Source organism: Mus musculus, chromosome Y (genome assembly GCF_000001635.26).
Source record: "Mus musculus strain C57BL/6J chromosome Y, GRCm38.p6 C57BL/6J".
Classification (NCBI taxonomy): domain Eukaryota; kingdom Metazoa; phylum Chordata; class Mammalia; order Rodentia; family Muridae; genus Mus; species Mus musculus.
In genome coordinates this window covers 25,482,193-25,508,030 of record NC_000087.7, presented here as the reverse complement: position 1 = coordinate 25,508,030, position 25,838 = coordinate 25,482,193, and the positions used below count along the sequence as shown (strand labels likewise).

At 37.8% G+C, this 25,838-nt stretch overlaps 1 protein-coding gene across 1 annotated transcript; it reads right to left on the bottom strand.

Annotated features, from left to right (window-relative positions):
* Positions 1-24,646: 24,646 nt before the first annotated feature.
* On the bottom strand, positions 24,647-25,330 carry Gm21427 (predicted gene, 21427). Its single transcript, XM_017318787.2, has one exon. The coding sequence runs from the start codon at positions 25,328-25,330 to the stop codon at positions 24,647-24,649; it is 684 nt and encodes a 227-aa protein (XP_017174276.1).
* Positions 25,331-25,838: the final 508 nt, after the last annotated feature.

Below are 25,838 nucleotides of genomic sequence, written 5' to 3'. Positions count from 1 at the left end.
AAGACAAAACCACATGATCATCTCATTAGATGCAAATAAATCATTTAAATATATCCAAAACCCGTTCATGATAAAAGTCTTGGAAGGATCAGGAATACAAGGTCCATACATAAACAGGATAAAAGCAATTTACAGTAAACCAGTACCCAACATCAAATGAAATGGTATGAAGCTGGAAGCAATCCCACTAAAATCAGTGACTAGACAAGGCTGCCCACTTTCTCCCTACCTATTCAACATTGTTCTTGAAGTCCTAGGCAGAGCAATTTGACAACGAAAGGAGTCCAAGGGGATACAAATTGGAAAAGAAGAAATCAAAATATCACTTTTTTGCAGATGATATGATAGTATATATAAATGAACCTAAACATTCCACCACAGAACTCCTAAACTTGAAAAACAACGTCAGTGAAATAGCTGGATATAAAATTAATCAAACATATCAATGACCTTTCTCTACACAAAGAATAAACAGGCTGAAAATGAAATAAGAGAAGCATCACCCTTCTCAATAGTCACAAATAATATAAAATACTTTGGAGTGACTTTAACTAAGGAAGGGAAAGATCTCTATGATAAGAACTTCAAGTCTCTAAAGAAAGAAATTAGAGAATATCTCAGAAGATGGAAAGATCGTCCATTATCATGGATTGGCAGTATCAACATTGTAAAAATGGCCATCTTGCAAAAAGAAATCTACAGATTCAATAAAATCTCCATTAAAATTCCAACTCAATTCTTCAATGAATTAGAAAGGGCAATCTGCAAATACATTGGGAATAAACAAAACCTAGGATAGCAAAAACTCTTCTCATGGATAAAAGAACCTCTGGTGCAATCACCATACCTGACCCAAACCTATACTACAAAGCAATTGTGATAAAAACTGCATGGTACTGATATAGTGACAGACAAGTAGACCAATGAAATATGATTGAAAACCCAGAAATGATCCAACACACCTATTGTCAATTGATCATCTACACGGGAGCTAAAACCATCTAGTGGAAAAAAGACTGCATTTTCAACAAATGGTGCTGGTACAATTGGTGGTTATCATGTAGAAGAATGTGAATCAATCCATTCCTATCTCCTTGTACTAAGGTCAAATGTAAGTGGATCAAGGAGCTCCAGATAAAATCATACTGAAACTTGTAGAGGAGAAAATGAGGAAAAGCCTCAAAGATATGGGAACAGGGGAAAAATTCCTGAATAAAAGACAAATGGCTTGTATTGTAAGATTTAGAATTGACAAATGGGACCTCATAAACCTGCAAATCTTTTGTAAGGCAAAAGACACCTTCAATAAGACAAAAAGGTCACCAACAGATTGTGAAAGGATCTTTCACTATCCTAAATTAGATAGGGGAGTAATATCAAATATATATAAAGAATTCAGAAGGTGGTCTCCAGAAAATCAAATAACTCCATTTAAAAATGGGGCTCAGAGCTAAAGAAAGAATTCTCACCTGAGGAATACCAAATGGCTAAGAAGCACCTGAAACAATGTTCACCATCCTTAATCAGCAGTGAAATGTAAATCAAAACAACCCTGAGATTCCATCTCACACCAGACAGAATGGCTAAGATCAAATATTCAGATGACAGCAGATGCTGGCAAGGATGTGGAGAAAGCAGAAAACTCCTCCATTGTTGTTGGAATTGCAAGTTTTAAATCATCTCTGGAAATGAGAAAATTGGAAATTGTACTACCATAGGCTCACACAATACCTGTCCTGGGCATATATCCAGAAGCTGTTCCAACTAGTAAGACACATGCTCCACTATGTTCAGAGCAGCCTTATTTATAGTAGCCAGAAGCTGGAAAGAATCCAGATGCCTGTCAACAGAAAATGTTTACAAAATTGTGGTACATTTACACAATGGAGTACTACTACTAATAGTACAGCTATTGAAAAGAATGAGTTTATGAAATTTATAGGCAAATGGTTGGACCTGGAGAGCATCATCCTGAGTGAGGTAACTCAATCACAAAAGAATGCTAATGATATGTACTCACTAATAAGTGGATATTAGCCCTGAAACCTAGAATAACCCCAAGGTATAAGACACAATTTGCCAAATACATGAAACTCAAGAAGAACGAAAACCAAAGTGTGGACACTTGCCCCTTCTTAGAATTGGAAACAAAACACCCATGGGAGTAGTTACAGAGACAAAGTTTGGAGCATAGACAAAAGGATGGACCTTCTAGAGATTGCCATATGCAGGGATCCATCCACTAATCAGTCTCCAAACACTGACACCACTCCATACACTTGCAAGGTTTTGCTGAGTGGACCCTGATATAGCTGTCTCTTGTGAGATTATACCGGGGCCTAGCAAAGAAGTGGATGCTCACAGTAATCTATTGGATGGATCACATGGCCCCAATGGAGGAGCTAGAGAAAATATCCAAGCAGCTAAAGGGATCTGCAATCCTCTAGGTAAAAAAACTTTATGAACTAACCAGTACCCCAAAGCTCTTGACTGTAGCTGCATATGTATCAAAAGATTGCCTAGTAGGCCATCCCTGGAAAGAGAGCCCGATTGGGCATGCACACTAATTATGCCCCAGTATAGGGGAACGCCAGTGTCAAAAAGTGGTAGTGAGTGGGTAAGGGAGTGGGGGAGGGGGAGGGTATGCGAGACTTTTGGGATAGTGTTGGAAATTTAGATGAAAAAAATACCTAATAAAATATATTAAAAAGAGATTGAGACTGAAAAAGAAAAAAGACAAATAAAAAAGAGAGAGGCTGAGGAAAGAGAAAATTGACGAGATAGAAGCCTTGAAAAAAATGTAACTAGGTTTGCGGCTGTATTCACAGGTGATAAAGAAGTTTATAGAAAAGGTAGATATCCTTGGTCTGTCTGATCTTCTGGGAGTCAAGTTGCCTTTGGGACCATGAAATCCTGGTGGGACCAAGATCCTGGGATCCTGAGATCCTCTGCACCTGGCCATGTTAGAACTCTGGGTGTTATGGGGCTGGCTGCTGCGTTTTCTTCCAAGGACTGTTCAGGGCCTTGGCCAAGACAGAATAGAAATAACCCATGCCACTTGTCCGGCACAGTTCCTGCATGCCTGGATCCTTCTGATTCCAGCTACTCCATGTGTTGATGACAGATGTTCTTCCTCCTGTCTGATTATCTGATCCTTAGAATGTTGGAGTACCTTGGATTGAAGCAGCCTCTCGGTGTTGTGGGGCTGCCTTCAGAGTTTGCATGCATGGCCTGCTCAAGGCACTGGCTCCAGAAGTATTTTTAAATGATGCTTCTTGCAAACTTGCCTGTCTCCAAAAATATCTGACATATTTTTATAGGAATGGATTTAATCTTATAAATATATTAAGGAAAAATGACATCTTGATGATTTTAAAATATCCTAACAAGAAAAAATAATGGACCTTCTCCACTAAGTCTAAAATAATTTTGAAGCCACGTGGTGGGGGCACACACATATTTCGAAGTTTTTGAAAGGAGAAGTAGGCAGATCTCAAATTGAGACCAGTCTAGTTTACAAAGTAATTTCCAGGACTAATAGATATACAAAAAAAAAAATACTTATAATAAAAAACAAACAATACAAAACAAACAAACAAAACAAAAAACAAACAATCAAACAAAAAAGACAGTCCTGGAAAGGAATGATAATTTTATATTATGTGGTTGTTAGCCACATATCCCTGTGCACATATGTAAATACACTTATGTTTTTTTAAATTTTTTTTAATTTTAGTAGTTATTTTCTCCATTTACATTTCAAATGCTATCATAACAGTCACCTTTAGCCTTTCCCCTCCCTTCCCCCTGCCCTGATCCCCTACCCACTCACTCCCATTTCTTTGTCCTGGAATTCCACTGTACTGGAGCATCAAGTACAATGGGAACAGAGAGTAGGGGCTGGTCCTGGGAAAGAGAAAGGGGCCAATCAGTCATTTTATCCTTCCTCTCAGGTAGCAGTTTATTTTGGTTCAAGAAACAAATATACTTTCTTTCAATGAATTTTATAAGTGAACAGGAAATATTTCCATCTCTCAGAACTGCCTGTGGAAATTTTATTGTGGTTATAGGAGTTTTTTTGGGTCTATTTTCCGAAGAACAATTAAAGCCAGGTATGTTTAAACATACCTGTATTAGCACCAACACGGAATGCTGAACCGCAACACTCTATCACTTCCTAGAGAATACATAACATACTAAGTGCCTACCTCAACACTAAAATGAAGTGAAATAAAATCAAACAAATGTACCTTCGATAATTGTATCTAGTGCATTGGGAAGTTTATAAGATAATGAATCAAAAAATTCAATTATCTTTATGATAAAAATAATTAGAAATGTTAAGAAGGTTAAACAATTACTACAAGAAGGGGGAGGGAGAGACCTGGGTGAGAAACCACACACGGAGGGGAAGAGATGAACTTGATCAAGTACTGTGGGGGGTTGTGAAACAGGAGTGCATTGATGAAGATCAGCAAAAAGAATGGAAACAGGCAACTTTGTGAGGTAGGAGGTGAGAAAACCCTCTAGAATGTACCAGAGACCTGGGAGCTGAGAGACTCCCAGGACTCAAAGGGAGTGACCTTAGATGAAATGCCCTCCAGTTGGGAAAGGGGACTTGTAGAGTTCTACCAGCAGTCCTCTTCTGTATGTGTATTGGAGGCCTCATATGAGCAGGTGAATTCTGTATCTTTGAAGGGTCAGAGTTTCAGACTTCATGGTTGAACAGTTTAAATGAGACTGTGGGTCTTCCTAGAGGGATACCCTTGTTTTTAACATTTTTTAAACTTTGTTAATTCAACAACAAGCGTCAGATGCTCCAGTCCATTAGTTGGTTGCAAATATCTGCAGCTGAATCCTTCACCTGCTAGTTCCTAATGAGGTACATGTCTTAAACTTGTTGTAGTGTATGTACTAGATAATGAATCAAAATAATATCAAAAATATATTGCATATTGTAACTGAGAAATATAACGTTGGTTCTAAGGGACCTATTCACATTCAGTTCAAGATATCGGTAATAAACAGTGTTTCTCAATGTTTCTTAAAATGACTGTGGGTAACCTAAAGAAACAAAGCTAAACCAAACTAAACCAAAAGAAACACCCTCTTCTATACATTGTCTCATCTTCTTCCAATTGACCAGTTCTTAAAAGCCATGCTCTTGAGTGAAACTACACATTGGAAGTGCCCTTCCCCTACTCTGATTCAGAATATCACTTTACATGAGCTCAGATATCTTATTTTGTAATCTGAGTGAATGTGTGACTTTGATATTAGTTGATTGTTAATAGAAAGCACAAATTGTGTAGGAATGTGAATGAATGTTACAGATGCCATTCCAATATCATTCCCATTGGAGGGAATAAGATAAAAGAATCATAATTCATAATAAGTATTAGAGAAGTAGAAATTGAGAGAGAGAGACAAACAGACAGACAGACATAGAGATAGAGACAGAGACACAGAGACACAGAGACAGAGAGAAAGAGAAATTTCATCACCTAGAATATAATATTGTAGAGCACTGATAGATATTTCAGTACTTTTATCATCTATTGCTTTTGCAGAATACCTTCTTGCAGTAAGCAACCTCTGCAGTTTTCTGAATTCACACATTTGTAATATTAATACTACCATGACTGTACTTCTTAAGAACAAACAAGTTAGTGAAACAATCAGATGAAGTTGTATGCAACCAACCAACGGACAGAATATGTTGAACCATTGGTTTAATTGGAGAAAAACTGAAGGAGACTGAGGAGGAGATCAACCTGTAGGAGGACTAGATGTCTCCATTAATATGGACCCAGAATTCTCCCAAATGCTAGACAACCAAAATGGCAGCTTACACCAACTATAGTTAGAAGGTCCCCAAAACATACACAGAAAAAAAAAAATCTTGGTCTCTGTTCAATCAGAAATGATGCAATGATTCTCAAGAACCTAGAGACCCCAGGGTGTTTAGAAATCAGATGGAATGGGTACATGCTCTTGGAGACAGGGGATGGCCAGTCGATATGGCATGTGGAACAGTAGGAGGGTGGACAGGGTTCAATGAATGAATGAATTAATAAATAAAAAAGAATACTGCCAAGTAACCACGCCCCATATACTCTAATTCTTTAATCATAATCCAAGAAAACTCACATGTTCACATAACAGCACACTCAAAAATATAACTAAAAAATACACACACACATATAACTGAAATTCCATGATTTTGAAGTTCATTTTACAAAGAAATACAGTGGAACAGAGTTTTTCTTTTGTTCCATTAATTTACATACATTTGTTCTCCTAATCTACCCAAAATATGGATTGTTCTCCATAAAAAAGGCCAAAATCTCCTAACATAGTTTTTATCTGGGAAAATCTCCCAACATAATTTTATCTAGATCCACACCAATTATACCATTCATTAGAATATAATCTGGATTCAGTTAGATATACATTAAATTTATATTTAAATTTCAGTTATTTGTTGTAACATGGATGTAAAGTAGAATATCAGGGTAATGTCTTTTTCATCTCTCTACTGATATGGGCATTGGTTTAAAAGAACAATAACCTGCTGGGCACTGGAAAGAAGGCTCCATGGAGAGAATATATTCTTGGCACCTCTGTAAAATTCCAGGCATTTCTATTCATGTCTGCAACACTGTGGGTGGGAACAGGTAGATATCCCAATAGTGTACTGGCTATTCAAACTCGTCAAAATGGTGGGTGTAATACACTCTGAGAGACCAAACGGTGAGGACATTCTACTCATATCTGAACATATGTGTATGTTCATGGTGTGACCTCACAATTGGGAACAGACACTCCACTCATATGAAGCCAGGAAACCCTCTTGCATACCACACATGAAACCTTGAGTTCAGCAGTTCCATAACCTATGTGTCTCTAAGTATGAAATGGGAAGATTTATATTCTCATTGTCTTGTTAATCCTGTTTTCTCTTAAATTCCAGAAATTAAACCAATGTATTCTCAGATTCAGGATGGTAGAACACAACATTTTGTCTTTCTGGAATAGCATCCAACTATCATCAGAAAGACTTTTCAACTTACCCTCAGGACAATAAGTATCCATTTAGAGGGTTTTAACAGGATAACAAATGTATTTAGTTTTCTATTTGAGAAATAGACTGTCTAGAATGTACAACAATGTACAGGTTAAAATGAACTTACCTTGGAGCCTGGCAACAGTGAACTGAAAATAATTGTCAGTGGTGTTCTCTGTATATGGAATATGTCAAGGGAATAGATCTTAGAGTGACAGAGACAGAGTGGATATGGACAGAGACAGAGACATAGAGAAATAGAATGGGGTGATGAGATGATGGATGGTCTTGATTTTAAAACGTAAATGAAGAAAATATCTAATGTAATATTGAAAGAAAGAAAAAAAGAATCATTTTTACAATATTTCTTTTCTTCAGAACCCCATGCCTCATACACCAAATTCATACAGTTTCCGTTTGTGAAGCACGCTTGATACATCTAAAAAGAAAATGTGACAAAGAGTTGCAACAGAGAGTTTTGGAAGGGGCTAGACTGAAAGCCTAGCAGTTAATCACTTGCTCCCTACAAAACTAACATAAATGCCCTGTGGATGTAGAAATCATCTATTAGAGGATCACAGAATGCAGGGGAAGGATGCCCAGAGAAACCTGTCTAGAAAGATGACCCATACCAAGAAGCTTTTCCTCTAATTGAGAGACCTTGCCTCAGTGAAAAGATAGACAACACATTAGGGTCATTTCCTGAATCCACTTTGGGCTTCAACAAGTGTCTGCATGCACATGTAGAGGAAAAACCTTCATATATACTGTTCTTTCTCTTATAATTGCCAACACGCATGGTATCTCTTAAACACACACACACACACACACACACACACACACACACACACACACACACACACATAAACACATGCAGAAAAGAAAAAAAGTTCTGGAATAGGGAAGACTAGACAGAATGGCTAAAATAAGAAATAACAAAAGCCAATGCCACTGTTGCATATTCTTGAAGCCACAACCAAAGCTTAGGTACTGCTTTTAATGGATGGCCTGCTGCAGACTGGCCTCAATCAGCCCTCCTCAATCTCTGGGAGAAATCGTTGTCCTGGTATAGGTGGGCAGGAAGCTGACATTTAAGTGTCAATCAGATACAAACACAGAGGGGGTGCTGTATCTGAATGTAATTTCTCAAAGAAATCATCAGATTATTAATATAGAAACAAATAGGGAAGTTGGTTTTCAAATCAGCCAGGTAAATGAGGTTACTGAATTCTTAAAGACTCATGTCCAAAATAGAGCAATAAAAACATAATGACTGGCAGGGACTGAGCAATAAAATAACTGAAATGAATTCTTCTCTAAAGTCAGCTATATTCTTTGAAGCTAGGTTTGAACACTTTATGATCACACCATGCAAATGGATTTCACACTCAAGCCATGGTTCTAATTAGGGAGTTTCTTTCTAGCTAATCTTCTCATGAATAATTCAAAACTGTTGTTCCCCCTCAAACCACAGCACAAGTTATTTCCTAAACCATTGTAAATTCCTGTATGTGAGAGGGATTGTATGGGGGAATCTTTCTACTAACAACTAATGTAGCCTGCCATGCATAAGTATAACAAATATTCTAAACATACTTTCCTAAAGTTGTCCTGAGATTTCTAACTCTATGTAGTATATAGCAATGGCTGTCACAATCTCTCTTATAATACTAGAGGTAACTCTGGTTGTTACAGGTAACATTCTTACTGAATTCCAAGCCCAGGATCCGCTCAAGGACTACCTAGAATATTGGTGAAGGACAGGGAACAAAGTTGGATATTGCTTAGATATTTGCCAAGTCATTACTTGGAGGCACTTATAATAAAACAACATTGAAAGAAGTCACAAAGATTCAATCACTTACTAATGTAAGGACAAGTTTGATGCATTTTTTCCAGGATGGTTCCTGAAGACTTAGTTTCCATGAACTTTTTGACTAGGGACTGTGTCTAAATATTTAGAACTGTCACGGGAGTCACTACTGGGGTTTGTGTTCCAATGGCTGGTGTGCGTTTGTGTGTGTGTGTGTGTGGGTGTGTGAGTGTGTGTGTGTTTGTGTGAGTGTTGTGTGTGTTTATGTGTGTGTGTGTGTTTGTGTGTGTTTATGTATGTGTGAGTGTGGGTGAATATGACAACAAGCTAATGTTCATCTCTTAGTGATACTGTGAGCACTCTGCTGCCTATCTTAAATCATCACAGCTGTCAGTGTCTAAAGCTAACTGAATCCAGAAAGCAATTTAGTAGATTTGATTAATGTCTCCTTACATCACATAGATATTTTCTACAGTGCATATAAGCACATATATTTTAGAATATACTGAAACTTAAAAATGTAAATTAAAAAAAAAACAAAAACCTCTACCAACTTCAAATTAAAAAAACACATTTATTTTAGAATTCTCTAGGATACTCGCAATTTCCTGTATTCCCTACTCATGATGTCCATATGTTAGCATCTTACAAATTTGTATGACAATAATGAGGAGAAAATAAAATTTGTAAGGAAAAAAAAAGACAGTTTTGTCTTAGACTACTTATTAACAAATGCCTGGGCCACAAACTGTGGCTTATTCCCAGAATAACGTATTTAACACATTCAAAATATTTTATGTTTTGTACATTTTTAGTTACCCCTTTATCTATTTACTTAGCATCTTCCTAAATATCTCCCTTAGCATATGTGCCAGCATCGGTCCCTGAATCTGTTTATTCTCCTAATATTTCATAGAATACTCTCTTTTTGAAAAGTCTCACCTCATATTTTCTTCCTCAGCTCATTTGTCATACACATTATTTAATTGACAGATGATGTTTATAAGAGAGTCTCAAAATTTGGGGCACTAATAACAACTAAATATCTCATTTAAAATATATAAAGTAGGTTTTGTGTATGCCACATGGCTGCAGTACCTGGAATGGCCAGAAGAAGAAGTCAGATCTCCCAGACTTAGAGACAGATGGGAGGGTGCAAAGGGTTCTGAGCCATCTCTCCAGCCCCTCAATAACAAAGTTTTGTCACAGAAAAGATAAAAACGGACATTGCCATTTCTAAATTCTTTCACACTGTAGATATCAGTCCACACTCCTTTTAGTAGTCAAGAGACCTGGAGTATATTATCGTTTTCTTACTCCCACTTTTGAGGGTACTTACACCTGAATTTTCCCTAGTATAAGATTGTGAAGGAATGAATGGCAGATTTTCCAGGCTATTTGCTAACGGTATACCTGTTTTGGTCTACAGAGCTTCCATACACTATCCTGCATGCCCTTAATCTCTGACAACCCCCTTACCTTGTGGATTCTTACCTTTGGACACTGATTTACACTTTTTTTTTGTGCAGCCATCAGTGTTTTGGCACTAACGGATTTTGTTCAGTAGGTGCTATTTAACACATAAAGATCCACCGAATTTTAAAATATTCATTGTTATAATCTAATTTTATACAGATAGTATTAAGATCTCGTATGGAATTCAAATGTTTCAACAAAAATGAATTGAATTTTGGACGTTGTGTAAACTTTTAAACAATCCTCTGGTTTTAAAATTTGGTGTGTATGTGTGTGTGTGTGTGTGTGTGTGTGTGTGTGTGTTTGTGTGTTACTCACCGTGGCTAAGTTTCCATCAACAAAATTTTCACAGACAAATCCAAGAATAGATTGGGGAGACTCAGAAACTTTCACCCCCAACAAAGGAGTTATTGGAAATTAATGGCTTCAGGTGAGAGGGCCAGTTTTCTTCATGGATTTGGCTAGTGAAAGGTTGCCCGTGTTCCAGTATATATTTGTCCCTACCCACACATATGTAGTCAGGACTAAATGGACTCAGCTATCTATATAAAAATGCACATGGACTTAAGGATAAGAGTGATACAGGAGAAGTGGGGAACATTTCAAGGAGGAGAAGATAGTGATGGATTTGCTCAAACTCATTTACATGTATGTAGAAAGTTCTTCACAAACAAATTTAAAACAAAGTAAATAAGTAAGTAATTAAATAAATAGACAAATAAATTTGGATGGACATACATATCAGATAGGATATGTGTGTGTGTGTGTGTGTGCACATGTGTGTGCATATAAGCATGTAGATATGTAGCACCTGTGACTAGAGGAATGCAATCATGCAGTATCTTTCTTTATGTCTCTCTGCCACTTTCCTATGATGCAGTGTGTTGATTAGAATATCTTTTGCCCATGGGATGTGGCACTATTACAAGGTGTTGGCTTGTTTTAGGAAGTGCATCATTGTGTAGGCTTGCTTTTATGTAGTGCACAATCTCTACCCAGTGACAAAAATCGATCCTCTTCTTTGCTACCTATGGCCACAAGATTCCACCTGGTTGTCTTCAGACTAAGATATAGACCAATCAGTTCCTTCCCCAGCACCTCCTCTACCTGGATGCTGCCATGCTTCCTACCAAGATCAAAATGTACTGACCCTCTGAAACTGTAAGACAACCTCAATTAAATTTTCCCTATAAGAGTTTCTTTCCTGAGTCATGATGTCTCTTCACATCAATGAAACCCTGTAGAACATACGCAGTATGTTAGCCTGATTTTAATGCTTACAAGATGATTGCAACCAGCATGCAAAGACAAAGTAAAGATGACAAATGAGTTTCTGTATTTTTTGAACTTCTGAATTTTTGAATGAATATGGGGATTGGGAAAATTAAAAAGTTATGGGAAGGAGAAAGAGAGGATGCAAAGACCTATTGGGCACCTGTCACTTGCTTTTGCAATCAATATTTTTATTTTAAAACAACACCAACAACTAAAACAACCAACAACAGGGCATCCATACAACAGATTCACAGAGAAGACACCAAAGGGCATTACATTCTTGTAAATCATTTTCCAGCTAATGTCTGGTGTATTGAGCCTAAGGATTTTACTGTCAAACCCTGATGATTAATCACTAGATTGTATCCCCTAACACAATGATGAATGACACTGTGGTCAACAGGACAGTTAAGTAAATAGATTGTTTTTCACACTGTCAGTTTGAATTGTTACTATATATCCCAGTTTTTTTTTGCATTTTATCTCCATAAGTGTGTTCTTTTCAGCCCCATTTGCTACATAGAAAACGGAATCTTTTACATTGTATTTCATTTAGTGTGCACAATGGAACCTAAAGACTAATTTAATCCATTTCAAAGTAGAGCTCTCTGTTCTCTTTTCAAAATTGAAATTAAACTGTTTTCAAAATGTTTTGCACTTGCCTGGCTTAGTTTAATTAAGATTGTGGGGTGGGAGGGATTTCTCCCACATTCTCAGTTGTCTCAAACTGGAAAAACTCTCTAGAAAGGTTGTGGAACCTTTGTGACTGTGCCCTAGCAGAAGGAGGTCACTGGCGCAAGAAGGAGGGAACTGGCTAGTTCTGACCTAAATCTTGGCTTCTAAATCCAACCAAATGTGAGAAGGGCCCATTCAGGCTCTTAATGCCACAGATGAACTTGTTGTTTCCTACTATGCTGTCCTTATCATGCCAGTCTTTCCCTGGTGAGTTTTTGCCATATACATCTCTTCCTGTACATTCATTGTGTCAGGAGTTTTGACAACTTAACTTAAAAATAATTATTGTAAGTGTACATCTGTCTCTCCACCTCTTCCCCTACCCATACCCCTCTCCCCTCCTTCCTTCCTTCCTTCCTTCCCTCCTTCCCTTCCTCTCTCTCTCTCTCTCTCTCTCTCTCTCTCTCTCTCTCTCTCTCTCTCTCTCTCTCTCTGTCTCTCTCTCTCTCTGTGTGTGTGTGTGTGTGTGTGTGTGTGTGTGTGGGTGGGTGTTGTGTCAAATAGATTGCTGTCAATTTTGCCTACATGTATTTTTTTAATGTGTGTGTGTGGAATGATTTTCACGTTTAAAATTATTCTCACATTTCATAAATTTCAGTGCAATCTTTACTTTTATGGAGATAAGCTTCCAAATGGCTTTTTTTCTAGAACTCAAGAAATTGGAATGCTTCATAGTTTTATGACCTGAGTGAGAATTGTCAATAGGTTCCCAGTGATGCTGTGGGGCCATACTTAAGATCTGTGTAGCAGCTAGAGGAGCCTCTGTGTTCTTTGAGCCCTGCATTTAGAGAATAACTACGAATTGTTTGTACAGTTGGCTCTAGCATAGAGACTCTTTTTTTAAATTGTTTTCTCTTTGTCACTAGATGCCATGCTTTGGAAAGTCCTTCCACATGGAAACTACTGACCATATTGAATGGTGGAGAAAGGAGATTCACAGTAAATTATAAATGAAGAAAACAAAAGTTACAGCCCTATAACTGATACTCCCACAGCTTAAGCTGTGTGGAAGCATGGAGAATGTTGGAGGACTTGCAAAATTTATTTTGGTTCTCATTCCTCCTCATTGCTCACATAATTTAGTACTTAATATCCTCGTGATTTCATAGATATATTTTTCTAAATACTTCTTAATTAAGTTGTGTGAATGTGTGTAACTCTGTGAATATCTCTGTGCATTTCTCTCTTTATATGTATATTTTTCTCTGTCTCTGTGCCTACTTGTGTGTCTCTGTGTGAATGTTTATGTGCATGTCTCACTCTGTATGTCTAAGTTTCTCTGTCTTTCTGTCTCTGTCTGTCTATCTATGCCTCTCATCTTTTCTCATTTCTTCTCCTTGTTTACCTTCTTCTTCTATTGTTTCTCCTTCTTTGCCTTATCCTTCTCCTCCTTATTCTTTTCTCCTTCTGCTTCTCCTTTTCCTTCGCCTTCTCCTCCTACTCCTGTTTCTTCTTCTTCTTCATCTTCATCTTCATCTTCTTCTTCTTCTTCTTCTTCTTCTTCTTCTTCTTCTTCTTCTTCTTCTTCTTCTTCTTCTTCTTCTTCTTCTTCTTCTATGCCTTTGACTTCTCCTTCTCTTCCTCCTTCTCTTATTCTCCTTCTCTCCTTCTCTCCTCCTTATTTAACCTTCTCCTTTTCTACTTCTCCAAGTCCTCCTCCTTCTTTTTGCTCTTCCTCTTCTTTTGTTCTTCTTCCTTCTCCTTCTCCTTGTCGTTCTGCTCCACCCATTCCTCTTCTTTTCCTTCTTCTCTCTTCCTCTCCATATTCTTCTCCTTCACTTTCTTTTTCTTCTTCTACATTTTTCTCTATCTCACCCTCCCTGACTCCCTCCTACCCTTACCCTACCCTCCCTGATGCATTCACAGACTCTCCTCCAGTACTACTGGTCATTTGAATTTTGTCTTGCCAAGCTATGAAAACAAGGATGGTCTCCTGAGGCATCCCCTGTTACTGGTCTTTTCCATATGTCTTTTCAATTGTCCTTTCACTGTTTTACAGATTTCTTCTAAGATCATTTTACCCCACCCCACCTCCATGCCTTGATTTCTTATGGTGGGAGTGTCCAGAGTTTCAAACTCACATCCTCTTTCCTGGTGTTCTGCCTGAGAAACCACAAAATCTAGGGGCTAGAGTTAAATTTGATCATTGAGCTTGGGGCATTGTGCTATGTACAAAATGCCTGGTCTCCAGTCATGCTGAAGTCCTTAAACCTGATGAAGCCTAATGGGTCGTAATTTTCACCTACATGGGAAGGAAGGCATTTACTCAGTGTTTCTGAAACCCTGGCTCCTGGTAAAGTTACCAAACCCACAAGCACTCCCGCCCAGCAGTGGCTAATGGCTAGCAGTCACATACAAAATGACCAAAGGTTCTGATCTTCGGGTTAGATAACTTCTAGTTACCTAGCAACAGCAAGATAACAAGCCCAATATATGAGAGGCTACTTAGCCCTACATCAGTCTCTCCCTCTCTCTCTCTCTCTCTCTCTCTCTCTCTCTCTCTCTCTCTCTAACTTTTACAATCCTTACTCTGTAAACTTTTACCTCTTTCTCTAAGTGTTCACCTTTCTTACTCTCTAACTTGCTTTCTGTCCTTCCTTCTATGTCTTTCCCCATCTCTCCTTTTGGCCATGGCAAGTCTAACAATCTTTTTACCCTTTGTTTTTCTCACTGCTGTCTAAAATAAAGCTCTAAAACATTAGACTGTCTATGTTTTTTTAAGGCCCTATATGGGATGCCAGAGACTAAGAATCTGGTACCATTGTCTTCCCCTAGTTCACCCCCATCCGTGTAGTGTCAGTGGATTTACACAACCAGATGCACAACCAGGGATGCATGGTAATTATCCTTCACTCCTCCCATGTCAGCCTTCACAGAGCACAGAACCTTCTGCTGGCCATATTCTCTCTCACTTCATCAACTTCCCCTAAACCCACAGTTTCACACTGGACACTTAACATTACTACGAATTATTAAAATGTAACTGCATTTAAATTTAAAAATCATCTCCTCATTTGTGTTGGTAACAATCCAATGCTTAACAGATATTTGTTAGTAGTGCTTACCTGTTGACATTGATACCATGAACTTCTTATTACTTCTGGTGCTTTGTGATTTTTTTTTTCCAAGCAAGATGAGGACTTGAACAATTTATGAAGTCATGTCTTTGGACTCACAGCACTTACATGATGTAGTTCTAGTTTCCCAGAGACTTCCAGTATCTGTGATGAGCCATAAACTTGGGACATCTGCAGCATGACCCAGAGTTTCATTGTGCTGAGCAGAGAGATCCCAAGATTTGATTGCTTTCTCTGTCCAAAGTATATATATGCGATTAAATTACAATTGCATAGTGGTTTTTATTACTCTGTGTTATTATCATTTCAAATCCTCTTATTTCTTGGCTGAGTTGCTAAATGATACCTTGTTCTGTGAACCAGCTGCCACTTTTGTTCTAAAGCGATTGGATGAATCTTTTCAGCTTTCCTAGTTCCATTTACTGAGAAAGGTAGCTTCCCTCTGAGGTTATGGTCTCAGAAGTTGTTGGATGTTTCAAACCCTTCCCTGGAATGTCTGGGACTCTGCAGAAAAGGAACGAAGACTTTTGAAACAAAAGCGAGAAACTACTTGGTGACTTCTTCTTGTCTTGTGAAAATTCTGAGATCCATTCTTGAATTTGGAAATATTCAAACACATTAAAATTATTCTACAATGAGAAAATCAACTGCATTATAATTCTGATACTTACTGACACATGAGTTATAAGGATGTTCTTTATTAAAAAAATCAATTAGTTCTTACACTCTTTATTTCGTTCTAGAACACATTTTCCCCCTTTTAACAGCTAAAAAAATCTATTTTAATTCAATTTCATTTTTAAAAATCCATATTATTTTAAAAACTTTAGTGGTAATTGTAATAAGTATCTATAAAGTGTTGCAGATGGATTATGCCCCCTCTTTCTGAGGCTAATGGAAGGTTATTAAAAAAAATTCTTTCTAATGAACATCTATTATTGTTGTTTTTGTTGTTGTTGTTATTGATGTTGTTAGAGGTTATTACTTGACTTCAGGAATGTTAAATGCTAATGAGGGTCTTATTGTTCTCCAGATGTCTCCTTTCACCCCCCCAATATATATATATATATATATATATATATATTTGTAAAAATGTGGTGAGTCCCTGAATGCACAATATCAAATGTTTCTGATTCAACTTGTGCACAATGCAATCTAGATTCTGTCTTTTTACATTGGTTTTCCTTTGCAGGGAAATGAAATACCAAAGCCTATCTGAAATTAAGGATTTTTCAAAAGTCTCATTTCCTTGGGAATTCTAAATAAAAGTTTATATTCATTATGGAGAATGTATTATGAGCTTGTCAAGGGCATTTTAATATGAATTTCTTTCCTGTTATGTTTATTTTTCCTTGGTGATTTGAAGTCGAAGCTACTCAAATGAAAAAAAAAAAGAGGTATCTAAAACTACTTCTCATTATCTCACTTTCTTTAAATTGAGATTTCTGATGTTGAGGAGGAATGAAGTGAGTGTGCAGATATTGTCCACATAATTCCTAAAAGAAAGAGCAATAGTCATGTTCCACAAACACCTGTATTCGACACCCCAATTAAATTGCATGGGTACTGGCTGAATCTAAAGTCCCTGTAAATGAATGTGTTTGTGTGTGTGTGTGTGTGTGTGTGTGTGTGTGTGTGTGTGTGTGTGTGTGTGTGTGAATATTTCCATGTGTGTGTGTCTGTGACTCAGTATATCTAGGTGAATATGTACATGTGTGTGTTAGGATTTTATTGCTGTAAACAGACACACTTATAAATGCATGTTTTATTAGAAAACCATTTAATTGGGGCTGGCTTACAGGTTCAGAATTTCAGTCCATTATCATCAAGTTAAGAATATGTCAGGATCCAGGCAGGCATGGTTCATTTGGAGCTGAGAGTTCTACATCTTCATCTGATAGCTGCTTGGAAATGAATAGCTTCCTGGCAGTAGGCAGAGGGCATTAAAGTCTGTTCCCACTCAACATCAAATGTGTTTTTGAGTGTTTATGTGAGTATTAGTATGGGTTCTATTGACATGAAGTGTCACCAGGATCATAGTAAATTTTGAACACTTTGTAACTTCTTTTCAGATGTTTACTCCATTATTTTCATGGCTGGAAACATGGTTGCCTTCAGACAGACACAGTGTTGGAGAAGGAGATGAGTTTTAGGTCTTGATATACAGGAAGCAGATGGAGACTGTGTCAAACTGGAGATTGCTTAAGGACAGCAGACATCCAAGCCTACCACCAAATTGTTGCATTTCTTCCAACAAGATCACACCAACTCAACAAAGACACATCTCCATCAGTGTCCCAACTACTCCACCAATGTCACACCTCATGAAACTATTCCACACCTCCTGAGAGTGCCACACCTATTGGCACTATTTATATGGGCCCATTAACATTATTCTTAAAACTGTTCAATGGACCTTTCATTAAAGGTAACTTTAATGAAAGAAATAAAGAATGTTTCAAAAAATAAACAGGAGTATGTATGTCTTGGTTACTGTTCTCTTGCTGTGAGAGACATCATGACCAAACCAACTTATAAGAGGAAACATTTAATTGTGGTCTTAGAGTTCCAGAGGGCAAGTCCAGGATATCATGGTAGACATCATGGCAACACAGAGGCAAAACATGTAGAGCAGTAGTTGAGAGCCAACAACTTATGATGGAGATGGCAGAGAGTAATGAAAGAGGGAGAGAGAGAGAGAGAGAGAGAGAGAGAGAGAGAGAGAGAGAGAGAGAGAGAGAGAGAGAGAGAGAGAGAGCCTGATGGGTTTTTGATATTTCAAGGCTCTGTGACAAGTCTCCTTTAATAATAAAACAAATTCTAATTCATTCTAAACAGCCCATCACCTGGAAAACTAACACATTTGAACGTGTGATCATCTGTGGCACACATTTATTCAAAAGAATAAAGGAATGAAAAAGAAAATGAAATCAACTAATAAGTGGCCATGACACTTGGTAGTATAGTTTATATCATTTCTTTTCATTTCTCACAGTTTAGGGTTATTTGCATAACCTATTTCTGATCAGCCATCATTCTCAAATAATCCAAAGGCATCCTAACCCCACCCCACACCCACACACACATTTCTACTTGATTAACCATATTGGCATTACTTATTTTCATGGAAACATATCCCTTATTCCTGATTTAGTTCAAATCGTGAGAAATGTTGATGTATAATTAATTCCTATTCATAATGGGATAAAACAGAAGTCAACAGGATTGAATCCATTGTTCCTTGGAGCAGAAGATTTCCCATCGATTTAGTAAAATATTATAAATATGATTTTAAAAGAAGGCAACACCCTGAAAAAGTCTTATTTTCATATTTTCATTATTTACAGACCATTCTGTGGTATAAATAGGAATCTAGAGGAAGAAAGGTGTTTAAAGTCACTGACACACACACTTAACTGAGGTTTCCTTAGCACAGGAAGAAGATATATCAATCCTCTATATCTGGAGAGTTTCTCCAGGCCCCTAATGATATAAAAGTCTTCAGGTCTCTAGGTTAAAACAACATTGCTTTTGCCTATAATTTATGGAAAGTAACCTCTTTTATACAGTAATCATATTGATGTGTGTATGCATACAGAAATATACAGGTAAGTGCAGAGGATAGGGAAGGGTATACTGTTTTCTGCTACTTCACTCCCTAATTTTCCCCTTGTGACAGGGTTTCTTGCTGAGCTAGGAGTGAGGCTGACATTCAGGAAGCCACAGTCATCCTTCTGTCTCTGCCACTCCAATTCCTAAGCACTGGTGTTGTAGGTGAATGTTTGACCAAACACTTGGCTTTACCCCTGGGACATCTCCCCAGATTCTTCTTTATTTTAAATAACCTCTGGATTACTTTTGCCCTCAATGTAATGAAACTGCTGTATAAGAATTTGTTATTTAGAAGATGGACATATAAGTGGTCTGTGTGTGTTCAGTACAGACATGGTATATTAAGAACTACTTTCCTTAATTCCTTGAGAATTTCATACACTATATTTTGATGGAATTTACTTTCCAATTCTTTTAGTAACTCCTCCCAGAACAAAACCTGGCCCATTCCCACCTATCTCCTCCTGCCAACTTCATATCTCGTCTTCTCCCCTTTGTTACAACCCATTCAAATCATTTGTGTTTCCCATAAACTCTTGGACATCTGGCTTCCAGTAGAGAATGAACAATCTATCACCTTCAAAGTCAATACCTTTGATGAAAACTGACTATTCATCCTTCATCAACTGTCTATACCTTATCAGATAGTGATAAGTGATAGTGAGCCTTCCCGTTCAGTGATGGAAGAAAGAATGGCCTGATTTTGTGCAGAAAGACACAGTTTTTCTCTTACCTCTGTGCCTTACAAGATTTTCATTCTCTTCCTTGAGGATTTCTAAGATTCAGCTCCTCTACTTCTTGCCTCTTTCTGTGAGTATTTGTGAATATGCATGTGTGTCTATATTACAGATGTCTGAGTTTACATACAACTCAACTCAGAGTGGGATTTTGCAATTAACTGCTGGCACTATCTCACACTAGACTATATTCCTTAATGCAGACTTGGTGTGGGTAAGTACCAGAAAGGAACTGGAGATTGCTAGATATCTTCAGAGTTAGTTGTAGTATAGGTGAAGTTTAGACTTCTGACCTTACATTCTGGCTAGAACCTATGGGTTTAAGATGCATGGATAGGTGATCAATATCCTGAACTTGCATTGCATTTTTGTTCTTTTTGAACAAAACGGAGATATCCTTGAAGAGATAGATGGATCCTATCACTTTGTTTCAAATAAAGAATTCTGTGGTTAAATTGTTTTGAAATGTCAGTCATGGGTCTTTGATGAAGGCTTTGGTCCACAGTACAATGTTCATAGGTAGTACAATATGCTCTCTGAAAAGTGATTGGAACCTGAGGGCTTTAATCAATGAGTTAATCAATCAATGAATGTGCATGGAATGGGTAAAAAACTTGTAAATGAACGTCGTCATTTGGACATGTCTTCAAAGCTGTTTATTGTCTTTGTCCCTTCTTGTGTTAATGCTGACTAGCTGCCAATAAGTTGAACAACTTTGCTGCTTCATGCCCCTTTCATATTCATGTGATCATGGATCCTTCTTTCATTTGTGATAGTAACATGTCAGGTTCAGAGGAAACATGGCTTAATTCTTTAATTTTTTTTTCTAGAAACGGCATGCTAAGTGTAGAACCAATGTTACCTAGTTGTTGTAGTTGGAATATTCAGCCACGGTATCTGTTGTCTTTGAGACTCAAGAACTTTGCTGCTACCCACACCACTGGTCTTTTTTCTGAATTCACTATTGTATTATAGTAGATTTCAATATCATATGAAGTACCAGAAAAATGAGTGAAAAATGACAGTGGTGAGATGTGTTTAGAATCATTAAATTACACACTTAAAAATAAATAAATCAATGGATTTATATAGTACATAAATAAAACTCCAATAAAACTTCTGAAAAGGCTTAACTAAATGTGATGCTTCTCATGTGAGTTGTTATTTGTCATAGCACCTGTGATTTAGCTGTTAATAGTAGTGGGTTTTATTACTTATGAATCAGACACCAATACATCCATGAAGGGGTAACACTCCATTCCCTCAGGAGAAATAAATCAATTAAAAGTCATTGGATTAATTGATGAGAATTTTTTCTGGTTAAAGCTGACTTGGCAGGAAGTTGGACAGATTGGAGTGTCTCCCAGAAAGTGTAACACACATTAGAATGTAGGTGTTGTGAGGCTATAAGACATATTCACTACTTGTCACCTATTATTGAGTATTCTTGCTGTTGGAGGTACTTACCCTTCACTTCTGCCATGGAGGGAAGTGGGTCTATACCTAGTCAGAAGGAGGAGATTGGGATGAATAATGTTTGTGTGGGTTATGGAGCAGGATAAACCTTAATGTGCTGGGATTTTTTTTTATCTCCAACTTGACAATCTAGCGTCACCTTAGGAGAGAGAACAATTGAAGAATTGTCTCTATTCACTTGGTTTTTGGGTAAGTCTATGGGACATTTTCTTCCTTGATGGTCGATGTGTGAGGGTAGGCAACTGTGGGTAAGCTCATCAGTAGTCATTTATAAAAGGGAGGCTTTTACTCTGTATTTAAATAAAATATTTGATCAAGCCACATGATTTTTGGTGGTTTGAATAAGAATATCCCCTATAGATTCATATATATGGATATTTAGTCACCAGGGATTGGCAGTGTGTTTAAGGATTAGAAGGAATGAGAGAAGATGTGGCTTCATTGGAGGAAGTGGTAGTGTCAATAAGGGTGGTCTTTGAGTTTTCAAGAAACCAATGTAATGGCAGAATATCTGTCTCTGTCTAAGGATCAATAGTTCTATTGCTCCAGTGCTGCGGTCACTAACTTGATGTTGGACTAAACTTCTGTAAGTGTATTCAAGCCCCCAGTTAATGCTTTGTTTCATAATAGTTGTTTTATCCATGATGTCTCTTCACAGCAATAGAACAATGACTAAGATAGGGTCAAGCAATAAGCACTCTTTCCTGGTAATGCTTCAAGTTCCTGTTTTGCCTTCCTTGGTAATAGTCTGTAACATGTAAGCTAATAACCCTTATATTCCCAAGTTATGTTTGATGTTAGTATTCATCAGTGTGAGAAAGATGCAAACTAGAACAATTGCATGTCATTATATACATGAGAATATCTTACCTTTAAATTAAAATAAAACACCTACACATTATTTGTCCTTATAGGATAAGTGACAGTGGTACTATTAGATATTTTGTTTCTCTAAGAAATTGTCTTACTTAAAATTTCTATTGTTGTAAGGACATAACATGTCCAAAGAGCTATTTCCATAGCAAAAGTTTTATTCAGCTTATATTCCACATTGCTGTTCATCATCAAAGTAGTTGGGAAAGAAACTGAAACAACACAGGTTCTTGGATCCAGAAGCTCATGCATAGGCCATGGAGTGGTGATGCTTATTGACATGCTCCTTAAGTCTTGCTTCCATGAGGAGCACAAGACTACCACCACAAGGGTGTCACCACCCACAATGAACTGGGTCCTCTCCCACCAATTAAGAAAATTCCTTACAGCTTGATCTTAAAGAGGCATTTTCTCAACTGAGGCTCCTCCTCTTTCAAGACTCTAGATCTTGTCAAGTTTCTATGAAACCAGTATGGCACTCTGAATGTAGTTGGACTACGAGGAGGTGTGGCCTTATAGGAGTAGGTGTAGCCTCTTTGGAGGAAGCATATAACTGTGAGGCTTTAAAGCTCTGCTCAGTGTGGAAGACACCATCCCTGCATGCAGAAGACTCTAAGCTTCCTCTCCACCACCACATATTCCCAGCCACTTGCATGTTTACTTCCTTGATGATAGTGGACTGAACCTTTGAAACTGCAATGAAATGTTGAAAAGCCCTAATGAAATGTTTCTAATGAGTTGCCTTAGTCATAGTGATTTTTCACAGCATTGGAACCCTAATTAAGACATCCAGCTAGCACAAAAACTCTCTTAAATACCAAAATTAATCAACAATAGAGAGTATTTTCAAGTCATTTGGCATTTAAACTTATTCTAGAGAAAAAACACAAATGATTGAGTCCATGACAAGCCTGACTAAAAACAAAACAAAAAAAAAATACAAAAACAAAAAAAAAACCAAAGAAAACAAAAACAAAAACAAAACTACAACAACAATAAAACCAAACAAACAAAAGAAACACTCAGAGTGCTTATGGGACCCAGTAAGACCCCCATGAAGCACAGGGGCTACTCAGGAGTAGTGACCAACATATTGGGCAACCTCATAGAGTTTGAAACCCATGAGAACTGGCATAGAAAAGAGGTCAGCACATATGCATTGAGTACACCTTCACTGTTTTATGAGAATGAGGTCACACATAAATTTAAGACTGGAATTTCCAGGGAATAGACAGGCTGAAATGGTACATAGGTATGTTGGGAGTCAGATGTTTGGAGGAGAGCCAGGGGAACAGGCCATGGGGAACATTTTGATGGTCATCTGGGGCACTCCACAGAGACATCCAAAAGATCACAGGATTCATCCCAGGCAAAGAGTGCTCAGGGAAAGCAGTCAGGATCCATGCCCCACCATATATTATCTCACCGTATACTCATTTTCTCTTTTAAATTACTATTTGACCCGATCGGCTGGCTATTTGTTAAGAAACCAAAGAACCTAATGTGGATATGTCCAATTTTAACTACTTGCAGAAAATTTCTATTCTTCCTGGGTCTCCTGCTTCACATTTTGAGAACTTCATCTTAGAATATTTTTGTTCCTCAGTGTCCTTTACTCCTTTGTGTGTCCTTTATTGTTTTTAAAGGTTACCATCAATTTAATCTTTCTTAACTTCTACCTGGTCTCTTTTCTGCATGTTAATATTGGATTTCTTAAAAAGATATCTTAATGGGAATAGAGAGATGACCATGTTGTCAAGAGTACTTTTGTACCGCAAAAAAACTGGATTTGTTTTCTTGAATTCATATCCAATGGTTAACAATCAGCTTTAATGCCAGCTCCATGGGATCTGACAACTCATGTCTCTGTGGTCACCTATACTCTCAAGCTACTACCCACCCATATAAATAAAGATAATAAATCTTAAAATGAGAGACAAGTTTCATTTGGTTTCATTATTCAAATGAAACCTGATTTTGTCTGATTTCTGAGTCTCTTTGGATCAGTTTTCTGGGTTGCACTTTGTGTAACAAGGGCACATTCCTTTTATCTATCACTCTTTCCCCCAACTTGTTGTTTCTCCCTCAGACTTCATTCCAGAGATTCTATCTATGTCCTGTCTTTCTCCCCTTCTTCCTAAAAATCCATCTTTTGCTGCCATCCCTGCTCCAATAAGTCATATCTCCAATTCCTTGCTCACTATGCAGACCACAGAATCTAAGTCCTGTCCATTTTAGCCTGTGCAATATTAGATGTATGCACTGTTCACAGCCTGCGATGCAACTTTCATCTTGCTTTGATGTTCTTTCCACCATAGTCCATCTCTTCCAACAATGTGTTCACTAAAAGCATGTCATGTCACACGTATTAATTTTTAGAACAAAACAAATTTTATTGACAAAGATACTGAGGTTGTCAAAGACCCATAGGTACCCAACACAGGAAAATAAACATTTTTTTCAATACTATAAGTTTACTTTTCTGTACTTTGTGATTTTTTTTAATTTAAGTGATATTTGACACCAGAGTATAGACATAGATATGTAGGTCACCGAGAAATTTGATAAAGTACACAGTAGAATTGGCTAGAACTTTGTAAACAACCTTTCCGAACTTTTTGGATCCATCATCTCTGGTGTACTGCACCCAGGAACCTATTAAGAAGTCATTGTCATCACCTGATCTCGCCTCAGCCAGAGGGGTCTCTGGAATGATGTGGAGGTTACCTTCCTTGTAGTCATCCAGGAGCTGATAGACGTAGAGGACCGGATCCTTCTTGTAGGAAATGTAAAAATAGTCCTGTAAGAATGGCACCTGGGCTAGCACCATCCCACTCCAGTTGTCCTCAGAGCCATCTTTCCCCTCAAATTTGTGTTGTACCTCTCTGCAAACCAGGGCGCTGGCGAGGTGGACATCCCTCACCTGAAGAAAAACTACTTTGTGAGGCAAGACCTTAAGATTTAAAATCCTCTCATCGCTGTGGAGCTCCTGTCCGTAGACACTGTCAATTCCGTCATACTTCACCAAATAAAGAGAAGGGTTTGTTGGCAGTTGACCTAGAATGATGGCCTTCCAATGGGTGACAGGCTCATTACCTTCCTTCCACCCGTGAGAAATTCTGCAGCCAACAATATTCCCCAGGGCCTGGGAAGAAGGCTTCCTCCTACTCTTCTTCTTGAGTGATGTCATGCTCAGACTCTTCAGAGGTATTGTCTTCTACCTGGCTGTAGACCTGTTGTGCTAGATCACACTGTCTAAGTGGCTTCCATTCTCTTCAAATATCATACTTGCCCATTGCCTGGGACTGAAGATCTTGCCCATTTACGCCAGACACAATGCTGTTGCCTCTGTCATATATATGAATTCCTGATGGGCAATGGTTATGGGTTGGGAGTGAATGCTGGACCAAGACTCTTCTCTACGAGAACTTCTGAGCATGTGAAGAAGACTATGCTAAACAGATTTGAGCTCCTAAAATTAATTTTATAAAAATAAGAAGTTAATAAGTCAGCCATGGTGGTACACGCATTTAATCCCAGAACTCAGAAGGCAAGGACAGGCAGATTTCTAAATTAGAGACCAGCCTGGTCTACAAAGTGAGTTCCAGGGAAGCCAGTGCTATAGAGAGGAACCCTGTCTCAACAACAACAACAACAACAACAACAAGTAAAAGAAAACAGAAGAAAATCAAACGAAA

Coding starts and splice junctions, on each gene's coding strand:
- Gm21427 (XM_017318787.2), bottom strand. CDS start 25,330: ATGACATCACTCAAGAAGAAGAGTAGGAGGAAGCCTTCTTCCCAGGCC.